General features: G+C 44.9%; 1 protein-coding gene across 3 annotated transcripts in view; it reads left to right on the forward strand.

The window, feature by feature from the left end:
- The window catches only part of ZCCHC17 (zinc finger CCHC-type containing 17), a 153,678-nt gene extending 136,849 nt beyond the window's left edge, over window positions 1-16,829 (forward strand). For all 3 annotated transcript variants that reach the window (XM_086956851.1, XM_086956853.1, XM_086956852.1), the window contains 2 exons: window positions 1,244-1,374; window positions 14,465-16,829. In XM_086956851.1, coding sequence (XP_086812977.1) covers window positions 1,244-1,374; window positions 14,465-14,665 — 332 coding nt within the window. In that variant the 3' untranslated portion in view covers window positions 14,666-16,829. The remainder of the gene's footprint in view (window positions 1-1,243; window positions 1,375-14,464) is intronic.
- The last annotated feature ends 3,558 nt before the right edge of the window (window positions 16,830-20,387 follow it).

The following is a 20,387-nucleotide window of genomic DNA, read 5'->3' on the forward strand; positions in this document are numbered from 1 at the left end:
CCTCGGCTGCTCTGTTTGTACTAGCTGAAGACACTCATACTTTTCAGGTTAAATCATATATTGTAATAGTCTGTGGTTTACATTTGTACAAGAGAATCTAGAGTGTGCCTTTTATGAAAAGAATAATTACATGTGAATATATTTTTGTATGTTTTTCTAAACCTAAAATAATCTGAAAGAAAGAAAAAAAAAAGAAGTGAAATAAAAAAGAAAAATATATAAAAAATGTATAACAGTAGTCTTGTCTGTATAACTTGATCTTTGGGTCTAAGGTTTAATTGCGTCATATTTTACTATTGAGCACTGTGCCTGGTGCAAAGTCTTTCTTTTTCAAAAAAGATGTTTTCCCTGTTAGGGTAGTATCCTATCTTACAGGAGGGGGGGGGGGGGGGGGGGGTGTTTTCCAGAGTAACTAATAAACACATCCTTGTGCTGGTAAGCTGGAGAAATGCCAGAGAATGAGTTTACCAGGCATTTTTTTTCATTTCCATCGGAATTAGTAATTGACGATAATCACTGTGAAACTTCGCAGTAATATGCAAGAATATTAGTACCTGCTGCATACTGCTAGAACACCACTTGGAGAAGATACTAATTTTACGAACTCCAAAGATGTTACTACTGCGCTAATCAAATGCTGATTTATTGGCTGATTGCCTGTTCATTTACCATATTTACTGCCTCGTCCGTCTTCCTCATCCTAGTCCATACCTACTTGAAGTGAGTTCTCACCCAGAGACAGATAGCCCTATGTCCCACGACTAGAAAGAAAGCTGGTTTCTCTTTTCCACTTTGATGACCTGATCTCTGAGCATGGCTAGGGATGCCGGGTTGCTGTAAATATCCAGTGGACATGGAAGTCTGGTACATTACTGCCAAAGCTATAAATATTTAGCCTATATGGATAGTCATGCTCTAGTACTGCTCGTTGTGTGAATGGTGAGAGGTGTGTAGTGCTGCTGTGTGTGCTGTAATATTTTTGTGAGGTGAAGAGGTGTGCACTGCTTCACCCCGTGCTATAAAATGTTCTATGTACTTGGATGTATAGAGTGCTATGCAGTGTGGCTACCTACATCATAAGTGTTATTTGAGAATGAGAATGCATGATGTGCTGCTGCTGCTCCTGAAGAAAATGAGCTGTACGTGGGCTGTTTTCATGTTTGCTCTTCTGCTGTACTGATTTTGGGTAATTTAAAGGGATTTGTTTAAACTTTATTAAAGTAGAAATGGGCTTGTTTTGTAGGTCATTTTGCAAAAGACTGTTTTACGCAACCTGGAGGCACAAAGTACAGCCTTGTACCAGAGATGGAGGAGGAAGAGGAGCAGCCCAGTCAACCCAACCAAGTAGAATCTTCTTCAAAGAAAAGAAAAAAGGTAAAATACTCAAGATGGGCTGTAGCTTTAGGATTCTTAAGGCTGCATTGTAGTGCAGCTAAACATTTAACCTGATACTTCAAAGAGGCCCGAACCCAGTCCTAAATGAATAGTTCTTCTCACATGATATCTTTTTCCTTCTCTCAAAATGCTAGTGGGATACCAAACATCGTTTTTTATTCCATTTTTACTATGTCCATTTTTTGTAATTCACCCTCCTTTTTCTGCATATGTTCTGTGAAGTGAAATTGGTGTGATTTCTAAGTGGCTGACGTTTCAGCCTTCTATACGTTATCTCGGTGAGCTTAAGCCTCCTGATTGAGGACCCAATCTCCAGTGCTTATTTCTTCTTCAGACAGCTGGTGCTGATATTGTGGGTCTGATTCAAATGCCCTCCATGAAGAATTAAGCATTGGGCTGTCAAATCTATAGAGTTAGTTGCAAATTAGCAGGTCTCATTGATCAATTATGTATTGCCATAATGATTTGGTTTGATAGAGAAATATGTAATGAGTCACTGCTTAAGAGACTTGTTATGTGCACTGTGCAAACTTATGATTTGCAGTAATGGAGAAGAATCTGGGTGAAATTCTGCCTCCCTTAAACCACGTATTCTTGTGTATAAATTTGAAAAAGTTTGTGTTCCTACAACTGTTCAATATATGAGAAAAAGTGCCCCTCCACCCCTGCCATACATTATAAGAATATTTGAAGTCCCTCCAGTCCACACCCAACCCCATACCTCCGCTTTCTGCCTGGCACCACTGCTTAAAAAGCTGCTGCTCTGCCTCCCACTCCGCTGTCGTCGACTACCATTAGCATTCTGTGGCTCATTCCACCCTTCGCTCTTTGCTACCTTTGACTGCCCATCGGCTCCTAAGTTTAAAGGCCTCTGTGCTCACTCCTCAGATTTGTTGCTGGACGACACTGCTGGGTGCCAGGCACCGCTGTAATCTGATCTAGCCAGCTTCTCCGTATCACCTCCCCTCGCAACACTGTCTCACGCAGTCCGACAACCGGACTGTGGGAGCTACCGAGGAGTTCTGTGCCTATAAAGAGGAACAAGGTTGAGTTCCTTTTTGAGGTCAAGGAACTCCACGGTGACTCGCAATATCCTTAAAATGTACGGCAGAGGTTATTTTATTCCTTATAAATCAGTAAATCAACTTCATCCTTCCCACAAACCACGTAAAACCTATATTCCTTGCTCTTACACGTGAAAGAGCTCGTTTGATTTCATTAATAAGGAAAAAGGTGGAGTCTAGTGTGAAATAAAAACATGAAAAAGCAATTCATTATTTCTAAATATATATTACATCTATCCTGTTTAATGTAATTAAGATTAAAAAGGTGCTGAGGCTTAGAATTGTAGAAAAAGATAGATTCTATTTTTCCTATAATGATCTTTAGTGGTAAAAAAATAAGCACAATGCTTTAAATATTTCCTTCCAGCTCATCATTGTTTTAGCAAAACAGATCATAAGAATGAAAAGCTAGTTTTTGTTACTTTGTTTAAACTACAGCTGCAAATGTGCTCTTTGACTTGCCTTTCACCTTGGCTGCTGGCTCTGGCCCCAGGCATTATGATGTCAAAACTTGACAGCAATCTCTTCTTACAATTGAGCAACTAAATCATTTTATTATTTCAGGCGATTAGAGACGTCACAAGTCACTGGTAATAAAGAAATTAGAGACGACATTTTTACACAGTGTAGGAAGCTGGCTCTTTATATAGTATACCAAAAAGAGGTATAGCGTGCAAAGAGTACATGCAAACTCCAAAGGAATTACAGAGGAACAAATTACACCCCAAATCATCTCTTTTGTGGTAGTGTGGGCGAGCAGTTAGTCATACCAGAGGGTAGTGCCTCCTCCTGCTCCAAGACCCATCCAGGCTCTCTTGTGACTGGCGTCTCTTGCAGGCAACTGGTAAGAAACTTCAAGACATGTAAGAGCAATCTATAAACCAACAGTAAAAAAAAAAAAGATGGTAAACAAGACCTCTGACCTCCTAGTCAGGAAACTCTGCTCTCTGCTCTAGCAGCTCCGTTGTTGCGCCGCTGCCCCCTACATCTCTCTGTCCAGGTATCTGTTCGAGGTACTCCTCCAACCACAGGCTTATGCCTGCGCCTCATCCCTGGTGGTCCAGTGGGAGAACCTTGCTCTTCTGCTGGTCCGTTCGTCCAGCCTTCTCTGTCTTTTGTGGAGAGGTGTGATGCAGCGGCCAGGGCAGCTGACTTCGGAGCACAGGGTTCACGGTTCGATCCCCGGCTCCGGTGGCAGCTCAGCCCAGCACCATGTGACTCTGGGCTATAGCTCACTTAAATTCCACGATGGCCCCCAACGCCTTGAGAACCGTAAGGGTGAGTAGTTTGTGCGTTACAAATATGGATTGTGCCTGATATTCAGTTTTTTATATTTTTCGCTATTACTGTGCCTTGTTTTGTCCTCTGTTTTGTTTTACTTGTATTGTGCCTGTTTTCCTTTTCCTGCCACTGCTGCCGCCGCGCCCCCTTCCATTTCCCGCTCCCGTCTCCTAGCTGCGTGTCCCTCCCCGTTTCCTATTTAATGGCGACCGAAGGCGCACCAAAGGCAAGCCCGTCTGCGAACAGCGCCAGGGACCCTGGTTCTCCGACCACCCACCGCTACGAATCAGCTGCCCTCCACACACTCAGCCCACAAGAAACAACAACTGGCAGCTGTCCTCGTTGAACAACACCCACGAGAAATTCTCCTGCCAACAAACCTTCACCAACCTCCGCACCCCCACGGCGACCACTGGACACCTTGGACAGGCACGCAGTAGAGATCTCGGACCTCCTCGACACACTCTCGCCAGACGTCGCCTTCTTCATGGAAATCTTGACCAAACCCACCTCCGCCCGACATCGCTACCGCCATCCCCGACGGATACAAGATCCAAAGGAAGGACCGCCCCAACCACCCAGGAGCAGGACTCGCCATTGTGCACTAGAATACCCTCCGACTCACCACCTCCAGCACAAACGACTCCTTCTCCCCCAACAGAACACCTCCATCTCTAGATCCAGACCAGCCCAAGAACAACCCTACGTGGCACCCTCACCAACAGACCTCCCGGACAACGAACTGCGTTCACCACAACCATCACGCCCCATGACATTACCTCCATGGACTACATACTTCTCGGAGACCTGAACTTCCACCTCAACAACCTCAGCGACCCCAACTCCACTGCCCTCCTGTACAACTTTGCCAACATCGGCCTGAAGCAGCTCGTCACCACCATTACCTACAAGGCAGGACACACCCTCTACTCCATCTTCGCAGGAGGGAACAACATCCATTTCAGCCACACCACGCAACCCCCCAGGATGGAACACCACTGCGTACACTTCTCTTTCGACAAAGCGACTGCTCACAAACCTGCACCACCCTCTCCGCGAAGAAATTGGAGCAAGGTCACCGGGAGCACCTCAACTCCACCCTCAACCACGATCCCCCTCCCACCACAACTGACGTGAACTCTGCAGTCAACGAACTACACAGATGGATCACTAACGGCGCAGACAAGCTCGCCCCCCTCCGCAACCCCAGACAGCACACCATGAAAGCCACCTGGTTCACCACTGACCTTCGAGAATCCAGACGCAACTGCAGACGTCTCTGGAAATTATGGAGAAACCGCAAAACCTCAGAAGATCAGACCACCTACAAAAACGCCATGACAGAATACCACCAACGCATCAGATCCAAAAAAAAGACCTTCATCCAGAACAAAATCTTAGCCAACTCCAGCAACTCGAAGGAACTCTTCAGCATCATTCCCTATTGATTGATTGATTGATAGTGCTAACGTCAAGGCAGTAAGTAAAACACACACTCAATGAAAAAAATGATGACACATACTTTTATATATATATTTAGATACCAAGATCATCGGTATCAGGTAAGTACTTTTCGAATTATGAATCTTTGCACTTTAAAAAAATGGACACTGCAATTTCTGGATCGGTAATGTTATCCTATGGAGGAAAAACATGTATTGTGTTCGGGCACTTGGCAGCGACTTACGGTAGTGTTCTTCAGCACTTAGGATGAATGTAGGACAAGGTTCAGAGCCACACCAACCGGTCACCTCGGGAAGCTCTGCGGCGTCTGGGTGGAGCGGTATGCCACGGCGTTGGGTGTCCCATTCACTTCAATGGTAGAAAGGTCTGGTTACAAAGAGGCTGCAAGCAGCAACTGGGGCAACAGTCCTGGGGAATTTACAGGGGGGCTTGACCCTAGGGCACTCAGAGAAATTGTTGATCCCCTTCACCACAGGCTGTGTGATTTGGGTGCAGTGGTGTCTTTGGCTTCAGGATTCTGGGCTGGAGTCACTTGCAGTTGGAGGGGGGCTGCAAAAAGAGGTTTCAGGTGGCGACTGAAAGTTCAGTCTGGGCAAACTCAAGCATGGGTTTCGCTCGTGTGGGTCTGGGCACCCCATTGGCATCGTCACCTCCCTTTGACTCGGGCTATGGAGCACGGTGCGTAGGTGCTTTCAGGTGTCGGGTGGCTGTGGTCACAAACTCACTCTTGGTCTTTGTTTCTAGTGCAGAGGTTCAAACAGAACAGCTGGGCCTCTCTCAATGTGGGTCTCACTGTCCCTAAAGTCGCTCAACGTGCAGATCTGTCTTCCTTGGTTTTGGTGTCCTGCCTGGGCAAAACAAGCCTTGGCTGCTGCAAGTGGTCTAGTACTCTGGCGATTGGCAATGTGCAGCTCCAGTCAGTCCTGGCCTCCACACACTTCGAGGGAGGGCAGATCTCACCTGTAGGAGCATGGCTTCCTCTTCAAGGGCGGCTGCTGTGTTGGTAGACTCTGTAGGCGCCAGGTCTGTGCATCGGATCTTGCTTCTTTGGTGCCTGCTGCTACATGGGAGTAGACCCCCTACTCTAAACAAGTTCCTTTGGAAGTTTGTGAAGCACTGGCAGCCCTCTGGGTTTCAAGAGGTCTGCACAGCAGCAGGATGCATTAGTTGCTCCATGGAGGTTCGGTGCAGTAGACATAGCGGTGGGGTTGGTGCCAAGTCAGTCATTCTCCTTGGTTCTCGGCTCAGCAGTCTTCTTCTTCCACTCCTTCTTTTATGTCCAAAGAAATCTTAAGATCTGGTATCAGGGGTCCCCTAATTACTCAATTTAGGGGCATTGAGGGGAGTGAGGGGTAGAAACTAATAGGCTACTTACCCCTGGTCACTATATGACCAGTTTCTATAGGGAGTGGGCATGTACCTGTCCCAGAATCCCTAAGTTTGCTATGATCAAGTTGGCCAACTCTGAAAAGTCGTGTCCACTTCATGTAGCCCACCTTAGGGATGGTACTAACCTAGAATGGGCATGCCTTCCTGACCAGCTAATGTTCCCGCCTGCCAGGGTGTCAATGGACTGAACAAAGGGGGTCAACGTCCTCCCCTGTGAGGGAAGCCAGACTAGCATATCAAACGCAGTGGCTTCTTTTAATCTTGGAATGCTAGTCAACACAAGGAGATGATGGACAGAGCGCTGAAAATTTTCAGACACCCACCCCCAGTCACAGATCTGGGTTGAATCCGTTATCGCTCTTTAGCTCACTTCGCCACCCCAGTTGAGACCCAGCTATATGCAAATCAGTCTTGACCCTGTGCCTCGTGGGAACAGTCCAGCCCGAACTGCCAAGCCATGTCTTCCCGGGACCAGAAACTAGCAATATGGGACCGTTTTGGAGTAACACCCCTCATTAGCCAGGCTAGCTTGAATCCCGTGGCAAAGTGAGCTAGTCAGCAGGTCATCCTGTGGGAGGGGATGAGAACACCCTCCGCCCAAGCTTTGTCTCTGACCTCTTGAGAGCGAAGGCCCTCACCCTTGGGGGGTCAGAAACTTGTCTTTGGCGGCAGGCTGCCGTGAACCAATCAGTCAGCACAACAGTGTCTAGTAGGTTTTCAGGGGGCACCTCTAAAGTGTCCTTTGGGTGCATGCATTAATAAATCCAACACTGGCATCAGTGTGGGTTTATTAGTACGAGATGTTTGATAGCAAACATCCCTATTTTCAGTGAAGCTATTATGTAGCTGGGGAACTCATTTTCACCAGTTTAAAATGGCTTCTCTGATCACAATATCTGGTATTAGAACTAGAAATCACAGAGGCATATCTGCTCATGCAAATATATCCTCACATAAAATATAATGCACCCTGCCTTAGGGCTCAAAGGCCTGCTGTAGGGGTGACTTACATATTAGACACAGTGACTTTGGCATGACACACAGGATTTTCATGTTGTGTTTCCACTCATGGTTTGCACCATGCCACACAGACTGCAATGGCAATCTGTGTGGAATTTGTATGTAGGCACCTTAGGGTGACATAAGATATATGCTGCAGCCCTTAGGGACCCTCTTTAGTATCCCTGCTCAAGGTACCGGGAATACCATTTACGAGGGACTTACAGGGGTACTTAAGTCCTTTGCAGATTGTAGAAAAATTAGACAACACCTGGTTTTAGGGAAGCAGCACTGGCAATGAGGTCTGGTTAGCAGGACTCAGTACACTGTCGGAGTCTAAAATTGGCATCTCGTAGCTAAAAAGGGGGCAAAAAGTTTTGAGGGGGATAGCTGCAACAATAGCCCAGTTCTCTTCCTCTTCACACAGGGATTGTAGACTCCAATGTGTTATTAATAGCTACGTTTGTCCTTTCAGATAGAGTATGACTCCGATCGCATCATGGATAGAGAATGACTTCGAGCACTACATAGCTAGAGGCGATTAAGATTTACATGACCATGATGCTCATCCTCTTTCACCTGTTTATAGGCCTCACTGCCATATATTCCAACGAGCTATGTTGGTAAAATGTATGTTTTACTAAAACAAGTGCAATGAATTTAAGTATATATGGGATTTCTTTACCATAAACCTAGCAAAAAAGTAATGTGCAAGATGGGTAGCTGTATCTAGTGGGGGCAACCCATGACCATTTTCCAACTTTATTAATGTCACAAAGCCCACCAGGAGTGCGGACATTATTGTATTTTGCAGCATTGTAGGGTGAAACATTGTATAGTGTGACTAACACATATGGCAGTTAAAGGCTGAAAACGGTGTGGAAGTACAGGCAAATGCCAATGCAGTGTTCACAGGCACCATACCTTATTAAAGGAAGCATAGGTCATCAGAATTATCTGCCTCTGTGTAAAAGATTCGTTATTCCTCTAAGATCCTGGGGTATCCAAGGCAGTATGGTTGCTTCTGAATAAAGTCTGACTCTAGGTGGGTCAAGCTCAATTAGCTACTATCTTGGGTAAGAGACTCTCTTGAGCTAGGCTTGAGATAGTGTCACTCATGTCTGATACGGGGTGGGGGTGGGGTGGTGCTTGCCTTGCAACACTTAATTCTGGCAAAAAAACAACAGCTGACTTGAAATTCAGCTACAGAGGCAAATGTATTTTTGCAGCTAGAATCATGCTGTCTTTTTGTTGCCATGAGACTTTATGTGCAAGGAAGATTTGCCAGCCTCCCATCTCCGCTTTACCTCTAACCAGATGAAAGGTAGGCTCTACTCAATATATTTTGTAAGGCCTATAAACTAGTTCAATATTGAAGGCAACAGAGCTTGATATGCTATGGGTTAACAGTACACCCCAATTGCTCAATTTAGCATAGTAACATGGACACACAGATGGGCCGTATACAATACAAGTGCTTTTATTCTCTTTAATGCTTTTTGCAGTTCTGTAACTGAGGGTTTACTTCGGTAAGAAGGAAACTTTATTTCCTGCTTGACTTCTCTGCATTTCTCTATCTTGCTTGTAAGGAGACTTGGCTTATTTCTCCAAATCCCTTTATTGAACAGATGACAGTTTAAAACAGTTTCTCTTCCCTCCAATAAATCAGTTCCCATTCCCATTTAACATGTCTGAAGTATAAACAGGAAAGTTCAATTCATTTTGTTTCTGTTGTTAGCCCAGCATTTCAAGCAGCTGTCAAATCCACACCATTTTTATTTGTACTAAAGACCCACCTCCCAGTTAACTTAAACATGACTTTTCTTCCTAAACTTGTATTTCTACATTTTCCAGTTTGATCCAAAATGAAACCTTCTATAATACTAAACTACGTCATTTATCGGACTGTAATACCATCTCTAAATCCAAGTAACATTAAATTACTCAACCTCAACGTTAGGGTTATGGTGGGAACATTGTTGACGTCATAGACTTGTAATTCACTGCAGACAACCATCAATTAATTCATGTTTTGTGGATGATTGTTGATTAAGGTTTCTGACCACTTCATGACAATATGTCACTGTTTGTAACACTGGCTCACCTGAGATTTAAAAAGAAGCTTAGAAGGAGGTTGAAGATGTGGATGTGTAGGGTGCATTTTCTGACTCTGGGCAGCGTTCATAGTTTAGAAATTACTTACATTGAATGTTAGTGGATTTAATGACCCAGTATCTAAGGGCGCTACTTCAGACAGGTGGAGGCATAGCAATTACATACCTTTCACAATTTATTTAATGGTTTTTCCTAAATGGTCTGAAGTAATAAACTCCTGACCGCACAGTTAAAATGCACCCCTTCTAACTCCATCTACCAGCTGTGTGAGCAGTTTATTTATTGAAGTTAATTGCTGGCATCATAGACTGTGATGTACTATGATACTTTTGTTTTATTTCTCATCACGCATCTATGTGACTTTGCTGTTTTCCTACTCTGGCCCATGCAGTCTGTATATCCTTGATATTATTTACAGTGATTCTGTTTGAAGTGATGCATGTCAAACAAATGCAAATTACTTTAAGATCTTGCAAGACGCAGTTCGGAAGGTTACTCACAAGATCAGGAAAACAAGGGCCCGTATCATGAAGGGCTCAGTGGGCAACCGAGCACCTGTTTTTATGCACCTGCAGTGTGTAAAGTAAATCATCTAACCTGATAAGCTATTTTTTGGTTAAGCCGTCCACAAGAGTGCATGTGCTTTCCAACTATCTTTCTCGTGTACTTCTCTCCCTCTGGACTCCGTGTTGCTCTATCACCTGTGTACTTCTCCCCACCACCTGCATGCTCCGCTCACTCTTTTGTCCTCCCCTGTTGCTTTCTCTGCCCCTCTGCTTCTCCCACCCTCTCCACATTGGTCTCTCGACTGTTGCTTCTCTTCCTATCACCCTCTGTGTTGCATCAATCTCCCCCACCCTCCATGTTGATTCCCCTAACAATGCACTCCCTCTGCCACCCATTGCGTCTACTCCCCAATGCCTCTCTGCATTGTTTTTGCCGTCCCCCCCTCCATGTTGCTTCCCTCATTCGTGCCCTCCATGGTGCTCCCCCCTCCCATTCGCCCCTCAGTGTTGCCCCCCACCCTCCATGTTGTCTCCTAACCCAAGCTTCAAATAAATGATTTTGCAAATTTTTCTCTTTTTATTTGCCTATCCAATTTGTAAAAGCAAATAATATGAAAAGAAGGCTGCATCGTTTTGTTGGTTTTGCGAGTGCTTGTTCTCATTATCTCGGAAACACCTCAGATGAAGGGATCTCTAAGGTTTGCCTCCCTCCAGCTGTGGTTCCATATAATACATCTATATTGAATAGGTTCAAGTGAAATTTCAACTACGCCTGGGTACTTTCCCAAATTTTAAACTTTTCTCATTAAGCATGTTTGGGAAAGTTCCCGTAATTATGCCATTTTGCCACATCGTATAGTCACATTCTGTGCATTGCAAAATGTTACCACGAGCATACATCAATAACATAAACCGCCAGAATGTGAGCGTCTGTTTTTCACAGCACAGCGAAATTCATCCTCGCATCAAAAGTTGGCACAAGGACCCATCTAATTCTCAGTGCTAAATAACTCTTCTTCATTTCACATAACCGCTCATCATTTTGTGTAATTTCCCCATAATTTCTCATAATTGTCAGAAAAGAAAATTATGCGATTTTCGCCCACCATCAAGATCTGTCTTTCATAATATTTCCATATTTGGTACCTGATTGCTTGGTGTAGGCCGCTTCTTACCCTGCGATCACACAGATTCCCACAGTTGAGGTCTTGGCTGTTTGGGGCGTTCCCTGTGCACTACAACAAAGAACACTGTGATGGAAGGAATACTTGAATTAACCTCCTTGCTGCTGTTCGTTCAGTGTCTCATTCCAGGGCATTGCTTCTCACCCGCCATGCCACTCTAGACAGACACTAGACGCATGCAGATCAGTCTTGGTCTTGCTCCAATAGAACCAGCCTGGGCTGAACTTCCAGGCCAGGTCCCCTCCAGATGGCAACAAAAAACTCCAGACCAGATCCAAACTACTTTCTCAAGCATTCTCATTTCCCAGCTCTTGCCTTTTTTCATAATTCAATCAATGTTCATTTACCCTTACTTGCTGAGTCTTTTCCCTGGATGGGTGTACAGCACTGGACCTACTTTCATGGTATTTGGTTCCACCGGCTCGTAATAATAATTATGATGATAATACATTTGATGATGATAATTTTATTTTGTGCTTTATACCACTGTTTGTGCTGCCCCTAGGGACTGTTAATACTAGGTGATACTATTTCCTAACGTAATGGCACAGCAAAACACTGAATACTGCAGCGGAGAAGAGACAGAGCACATTGCAACATGAACTGTCACTGTGCCAACGCAGGAGTTATTATTTACTCAGTTCAATACTGTTTCTTATCACGCTAGAGGACGCAATGCTGAGTTCACCTACTGGATTTAAACTTCTAGCCATCAGGATCTGTGCTTATCGCATGGTCTCACACTTTTCAGTCTTGAGGCAACTGTCCAAATTATTTCCTTTTTTATTTAATTTGGAAGAAAAAAAAATTCTGGGTTTCTTTTGTTGTTAAGTTGTTTTAAAATGTAGTTTGATTTGTGTTGTCAGCTACCCAGGTCTTCGAATGAATGGAAAAGTCTTTAAAATATTTGGATTGGTTTGAATTCACCTGTAGATCTTATTCTCCATCCATGGAACCATCATGTTGGTTTCTTAAGTCGTGCTGTTGAATTATTCCATCTTCTGCAAATTACCTGTTCTTCCAGTCAGGCTTATAATTAAAACCTCAGCCACTGGTTGGATCATTCTTTTACAGACCTCAGGGCCCTCTCTGTGCAAGCCTCCATAGCAAAGTGGTCTTCAGTTGTTGATTCTCAGAATCCATGTTAATATTACAAATCTTTTCACCTTGGTTTGTAATCTACATAGCTCTTTAGCATTGATAATAAATACAGACACAATGTGTTTTTACTCAATCTAGTTGTCATAAAGCATATATGTGCCTGATTGGGTCTTTAGAACATGTTCTAAATAGCAGGCACAAAATAACAAACCTGCCAGGTTTCATTTGCACTGGGTATCCTTTTTGTTTCTGTGCCTGTTTTGCACCTTAGGGAGCAATAATTCCCAAAATATTTTGCACATTTGTTAATAACCCTAGTTTGGCTTTCTTCATGCACAGTTTACTCACTAGAGAAAAGCTGGTTGTGACAATATTTGCAAATCATAAGCAAGTACAGTTTGCAACTTGCTGTGATGGAATTAGTGTGAAAATAGGGACTTGTTATGTTTCATATAGGTACCCTATTATAGGTAACATCATACCCTTTCACCTACATCATCTCCCCTACACTACACAGTAACAAGCCTTTTAGGATTGCACCTTTACCTAGTTCTAGTCCTAGGCACAGAAGAAGGGATTCCCTTAACAATAATGTTCTATGACTTCATCTTTAGACTGACACAGTATGAATGAATATTCATAAGGGTTCTTGGAAACCAGGCAGGGGCTACATACACCTGCATAATATCTACGTACAAGGTTCATCCCATACGTCATCCTCAAACCCAACAATGGCTAATACAAGAAACAATGGACAAAGGAACTCTAGATAGTTTTCTGTATGATTACAGCACCTCTTTCTAGTATTAGTTACAGGGAACCGTGACTTCCAGGCCGACACACTGACCAGAGACGCTGAGGCTCCTGCATGCAGACGCTCCAGCTGACAGTGGTCTAACACATCCCTTGCAGGGTGTCCAACTCGAGCCCAGGACTCGAGGCCAGGGGGGGCTCCTGCATGCACACTCTCCAGATGACAGTGGTCTAACACATCCCTTGCAGGGTGTCCAACTCGAGACCTGGTCGGGGTCCCACACTCTCTCACTTTAGATAATGGGATTAGGCTAAAACCTAGAGGGATTCTTGGCTTCACACCTACTCACATGCTAGGCACACTTAGGTACATCTAGATAGGCATCGTAGGAGTACGCACACTTTCTTTTATCATGCATTTATATTATATTTATGTATATGTTCATGACTGTACTGCTGATCATATCTCTTCTACTGTCTAACAGTTGTCGCAGCACATATATAATACACTAGAAGAACAACTGTGCATAAACACTTATTGTAAACTGTTTCTTCTGTGTAACTCTCTGAGAGAAACTAAGTGAGCACGAGTGACTGAGTGAAAGGTAGTACATTGTTTCCACGATCCTGGGGGATCAAAGTTGTCATGTTCTAAGGTTGCCAGCAACTATTCTCTCCCTGATAAGACGAGATTCTAGTGGCACTGTGAGCTAGATAATGCAAACAGGCTAACCTACTCTGTGGGGGTGCACAGCGTTAGTCTGCCACCAATCCTACAGTTTATGTTATCCAAACGTGCAGATCCTGTTTGGGCAATATAGAGACCACACAACAGACTAAGACCTTTATGTGCATTTTTGCACTAGTGTTTGGGCTTAAATGACCCATTTGTAACAACATAAAGTAGAAAATATCCCCAAAGAGTTTCATTTTCTCTAGTTCTGAGATGCTCTTATACTACTGGGTATGGTAAACTGAACATTTGCTGAGTTTGGGGAGGACTCCTAATGGTTGTGGTTTCTCTTTAAAAGAATAAAGTTGCCATTTTCTTTGTCTCTTACTACTGGGGACAAAGGTAAGGAGTTCTTCTTTGAGCAGTGATTAAATGAGAGGTGTCATTTTCATTTGTCTAGATTAGTATGCTCTGTTTATATGGCCGTTTATGTGTTGTGAATGGTCACAAGTTCACTTTTATCTCCTTTTCTGTGGAAAGGATAAAAAGAGCAAGAAGAAGAAGAAACACAAAGAGAAGCGGCTCTCTTCTGAATCAGAGGCTTCTCACAGCTCAGACAGTGATGCAGGGGAGGTATCAAGCAAGAGGGGAAGGCACGTTGAGAAGCACAAGAAGCTACCAAAGAAGAAACACAAGAAGGAAAAGCGAAGAGATTCAAAGACGGCAACGAGTAGAGACTGACTGTGTTGGTTGTCATATACTGGACACAGAAATGACCGTTTGGTGCCCATGGCAATTTTTTACGATCCCTTCTCTGGTTTTAGCCATGTGTGTGACATGTGTCTCAAAATACATTGTGATTTTGTGGACATAGATGCTCCTTCCCTCCTCCAATGAGACTACGTGTTTTGAAGAGTTCCATCACTTTTATTGCTATTGTCCTATGGTAGTGCTCCATGCAGGTCTACTCCATCCCGCAGTCTGGATGGCCATTAGATTCGTTTTGCTTGTCATGTCCCAAGTGGTAAGGACTAGTCATGAGCAAGATATGAATTTTTGTCAAATATACCCAATTTGTGTTCCTTTACAATGAGGTCCATTTTATAAGATTAGAAAACTGAAAGGTGCATAAATATAAGTTTAATGTGCCAACAATTCCAACTAAAAGCTGATTTACAAGAAATGTTTGTTCAGACGTTAAGTCTATGGCAAATGGAACATGTCCCCCTTTCTGTCTTTCTCTACTGCTTCATATTTTTTGTAATATTATTTTTTATGGTTTTGGATTAAGAGCTGGGTTGCAGTGAGGTCGAAGTTAGGCATCCATTGCATCTTGTTTGAGCTTAAGGCTTGTTAAGGATCATTAACGGTAGCGCAGTCAGCCATGTCCAGCGAACGTTTTACAACAATTATATAGAACTCGCCCCACACACAGATCTTCCAAAAGAATGAAACTTCAAGGATGTAATGGTGAAGACATAGATCACCTGTGGATTTTTGGAGTTGCAGGAGCATCGGAGCCGGTTTTAGAGAAGCTCGGAAGATTCTTGGAGTGGTGTGGTTGAGGAAAGGGGGATGAACTATTCATCAATTAGGGACTTTAGGCTGGAAAAGGGGTTAGGATGTTGCCCTCCTAGGAAGTTGCGTTAAGGCTTTTAAGTACTCGGGTGCAGGTGTACCTCTATTCCAAGCTTTGATGCTAAGAAGATATCCCTTTGATTTGCTAAAATATTAGAGAAGTTAACCTCTTCCAGTCTTCAGGCACACTTTACAACCAAAATTGACATATAAACAGATCCAAAGGACAGTGAACGAGTTAAATGGGTCAAGAAATTGAAGAGGTCTGTTGTGAGTGGCTGCAGCATTGGCCATTTGAGTCTATCCCAAGTGGGGTTGTATAGAAAAGGGAAGTGTGGTTTCAGACGGTACATGATGCCTTATTGTGTTGATATTCCTAACAATGTATTTCTTCATTTAATCTATTTTTAATGAAAATAAATCAGATATGAAAGCAAACCTAAATTTGTAGACAGTGCTTTGCACCACGTGCATAACTGGTCTAGCACACACAGACAATACTCAAAGTCTTTATTACTGTGGATTCCCCTGCCATGAGTGCTGCACAGTCCGCTGTAGTAAATCCCACTCTGAGTGAGATCTTAGTGTTACGAGGCGTGGCTAGCCTCGCATGTGGGCACTGAGAAACTCCAATTCCTTCCTGGAAATGGTTGGTAATTCCATGATGGAAGGGGATCCAATCACCCCCCAGATTTAGTGGAGGTTTAAAGGAAGGGCTTTTACCACAAGAAAATATATTTCCCCACAGAGAAGAAATTCTGAGATTGTAATTATTTAAGAATTAGCTTTGAGTGATTAAAAAACATTATCAAGAATACAGATTTCCTTTTTTGGCCTTAACAATCTTGGTCCCGGACTTTGAAAATCCTGATCTAGAAGCTATTGAGCTCTTTATCTGTTTTATCTTGTTAGAAAATGTGTTTGACGCTCATGGAAGTCAAGAAAATAAATACAAACTGCAGCTACTCGTGTGTTTTTTTTGTTGCTGCACACGATAAATACTGAGTTAATGTGTTTTACTGCTGATTTGAAAATGCCACATTCAACAATTAGGTTACCATTTTTACCGTATTGTTTCAGCCATTCCAAGTGGGAATTGGAGTATGGGGCCTAATCACAAAATGTACATTACTTGAATGAATACGTAAATGCAACTTAAGAGATCTTTTGATAAAGTCTGGAAGAATACCACATAAAAAGGTATTTCTAAATATGGAGGGAAAGAGTGGGAATCGCTGCTTATGATATGTTAACTGTAAGATTGTAATTGAAGAAGATTGTATGCAATACCATATGCATGGAGGAAATTAAAGTAATAAACACCTAACAATTTGTTTTTTTGGTTTACATTAATTACTGGATGAAATGCAAGCACAGGTTTTATTATGTTGAAGAGACAGCTAGAAACGTGAAACAGTTGCTTTTTTTATGGTATTGTTAGGGACTTCTGCAGTACCATTGGGTACATAATGGTACTGTATGAAAGTGGATTAATATATGGTGTGGTTGTGAGACCTCACCATGTAGTAATGGCACAATCTTTATTAGGGCCAGCTAGGTCTCTTTATTAAAACTGATAGCTCAATCCAACGTAGCTGTGGCACAGAGCAGTCAGGCGTAAGCAAAGAAACAAGTGTATATTGTTTTGCAGCGTGAATCTTTCTGGATTCACCATGCTGTGCATTATTCCGCGATCTGGTGGTTGGGTCCGGATTCGTAGTCTTTTTTCTCTTTTTTTTTTTTTTTTGTAGCCCAGGTGGGCGTCGACGTCCCACCATTTGGTGCACCTTCGTGACGTCGGCACGCTTCCTGCGGAAGCTCCCACCCTTGGGCGCCATCTTCAGATTCTTTTTTCCGCCGTTGGGTCTTGATCGTCGCATGAAGCTCCGGAGAAGTTTCAGGAGAAAAGAAGGAAATACACCAAGTTTTTGAGGAAAAAGGACCGAGGGAAGTCGGAGAAAAAGACCTCCTAGAGCCAGAACGAAGAAAGAGGAGAAAACCTCGTGATACTCGACGGCTAAGGAGAAAGCGCGCGCAGGGGGCCCCCTGAGCGAGCACATGGACAACACCCCATTCAAGTTCTGCCGTAATTGCCACCACAAGTACGCGCAGAAGGACCAGCATCCGGTCTGCAACCTCTGCCTGCCGATCGACCACTCCAGCGAGGATTGCAACGCCTGTTCAATCTTCACGCCGAAGACTCTGAGAGTTCGAGAGAGACAGAGGGTGGCCCACCAAACGATGCAAGGGAAAGGGACCACGCCGACCCTCTACCAGCTGGGTGCCTCCTCCGACGAAGAGGAGAACATCGCCGAGGGACCAGATGACTTCACGGTCGTAGAGACCGATGTGAGACCTTCAAAAAAGGTAGGAGAGTCTACGACCCCGAAAACCCAGACAGGGCCGAGAAAGCCTGAGGGAGAACCCCGAAAAGCAGAGGCTAAGTCCTCGAAAGGAGCGCCGGCGACGAAAGTTTCGACGTCCGAAGTCGCATCCTCCGAAAGGCCCAGCGGATCCTTCGAAAAGGACTCCCAGATGGCAAAGACCAGCGAAAAGCAAAGGTCGTCGAGGCAGGCCCTCGAGAAGACGCTCAGAACGGCCTTGACGTCGAAGGTACCGTCGAAGAGACCTGCCGAAAACCTCGACGCCGAGCAAGCGGCAGAGATGGAGAAAAAGAGAAGAAGGCTCGAGGCCGAAATGGAGAGTATGCTCCAGAGGAAGAGAGCCTTCGAGGAAACAATGAAGAACTATACGATTCCCTCGAAGACCTACTCGACTCCCTCGAAGACCGCTGCGACCGCCGAAGAGGTAGAGGTGCAGGAGGACTTCGAAGCCGAGGAGCCGCCGAAAACTCCAAACCCCACAGATGAGGGAGAAGAGGAGGATTTCTACCGCTCGGAAGGAGATTACCTCCGCGAGAGCTACTACTCAGAATCCTCGGCGTCGCTAGAGGAAGAATGGCAGGATCTCGAGGCCGATAACCCCGAGGAACCTGTGGAGACATACCCTTCGAGGCCTTCGCCGCCAGACGACATCGGGGCTTACTATGAGGTCGTTAAGAAGGCTGCAGCAGTCTACAATGTGAAGTTGGAGGAGGAACAGACAAAGGCTGACTTCTTGCTAGAGACTTTGCTCCCCTCACAGACGAAAAGCAGCTTCCTGCCCATGCTGAAGAGTGTCACGGCCCAAGGGACTGAAGCCTTCAAGGAACCGGCCACATGCAGGTCAGTGACCCCGAGGACGGAGAAGAAATACAAGTTCTCCTCCGAGGACCCCCCTTATATCCAGGGCACCGTGGCAGCTGACTCCATAATCGCGGCAACGGCCAGAAGAAGGGCCAACGTGCCAACCACATCTGGGCCACCACCTGATAAGGAAAGCAGGAGGATGGACCTCACTGGAAGGAAAATTGAAAGAAATGCCGCTATGCATTGGAGGATGGCAAACTCCAATGCACTCCTGAATAGACACCAATATCAGCACTGGGATGAGATGAGCCAGTTGCTGAGACACATGCCTGAGGAGTACAGACAGAGGGCTGCCCACCTCGTGGAGGGGGGAAAGGACATAGCAAACGCATGCCTGAAAACAGCCCTAGATGGGGCAGAAACATCTAGCAGGCTGATGGCCATAGGCATCACTGAGAGAAGGCAAGCCTGGCTCAGAATATCAGGCTTCAAGGCAGAAGTGCAAAATAACATCCTGAACACCCCCTTCAACGGGGAGACGCTGTTCGGGGCATCAGTAGATGACAAACTGGCTCAGCTGAAGAAGGACAATGAGACAGCCAAATCGATGGGAGCCCTACAATGCAGGGGGATGCGGAGAGGCACCCCCACAAGGAGACCAAATGGTAGAGGGGGAAACCAGCAATCACATTCGCAACAGTCGCACCACCATGGTCAACAGAGTGACAACCAATGGCACCAGGGTCAACAGAGGCAGAATTGGAACTCCCAGAATAGGGGCCAGTCCTTTCGAGGGAGAGGAAACGGATGGGGCCAGAGACGGAGAGGTGGTGATCAACCCCCCCAAAAGTGGCTCCGTGAAGAAGGAGGCGCTCACCCACCCAAAGCCTCAGGGGGGAGAGCACCAACAGCTAAGGGGAGGCTCACACGGACACGGCTCAAGAGAACACACAACACCAGTAGGGGGAATGTTGAGATTTTTTCTACACGAATGGAGAAATATAACCACAGACAAGTGGATACTAAACATTATACAGCACGGATACTGCATAGAGTTGGAAAGATATCCACCAAGCAGAAAGCCAAAGAGAAGGGGTCACAAGGGCAAAGAACTGCAGTTGCTCCAACAGGAAGCTCAAGAACTGCTCCTCAAAGAGGCCATAGAACAAGTCCCGCACAGAGAACGGAACAAGGGGGTGTACTCAAACTACTTCCTAGTACCAAAGGCGGACGAAAGCCTAAGACCCATCTTGGACCTATGGTTCCTGAACACCTACGTAAAAACTCAAAAGTTCAAGATGACTTCCCTACAAGAGGTCATCCCACAAATAAGGCCCGGGGACTACTTGTCCACGATAGACCTAAAAGACGCATACCTGCACATCCCCATGAACAGGAAACACAAACACATGTTAAGATTCAAGGTGAACAAAGACCACTATCAGTTCACAACCCTGGCTTTCGGGCTCAAGTCAGCGCCAAGGGTCTTTACCAAATGCCTCGCGGCGGTGGCCGAACACCTACGAAGGGAGGGTATATACGTGTACCCCTACCTGGACGACTGGCTCGTGAAAGCAAGCTCTTACGCGAGATGCAAAGCTCACGCAGAACAGGTCACAAGAACGCTCACGAATCTGGGCTTCTCCATCCACTGGAGAAAGTGCTCCATGGACCCAGAACAAGTGAAAATCTTCCTG

Source organism: Lissotriton vulgaris, chromosome 2_1 (assembly GCF_964263255.1).
Source record: "Lissotriton vulgaris chromosome 2_1, aLisVul1.2, whole genome shotgun sequence".
Classification (NCBI taxonomy): Eukaryota; Metazoa; Chordata; class Amphibia; order Caudata; family Salamandridae; genus Lissotriton; species Lissotriton vulgaris.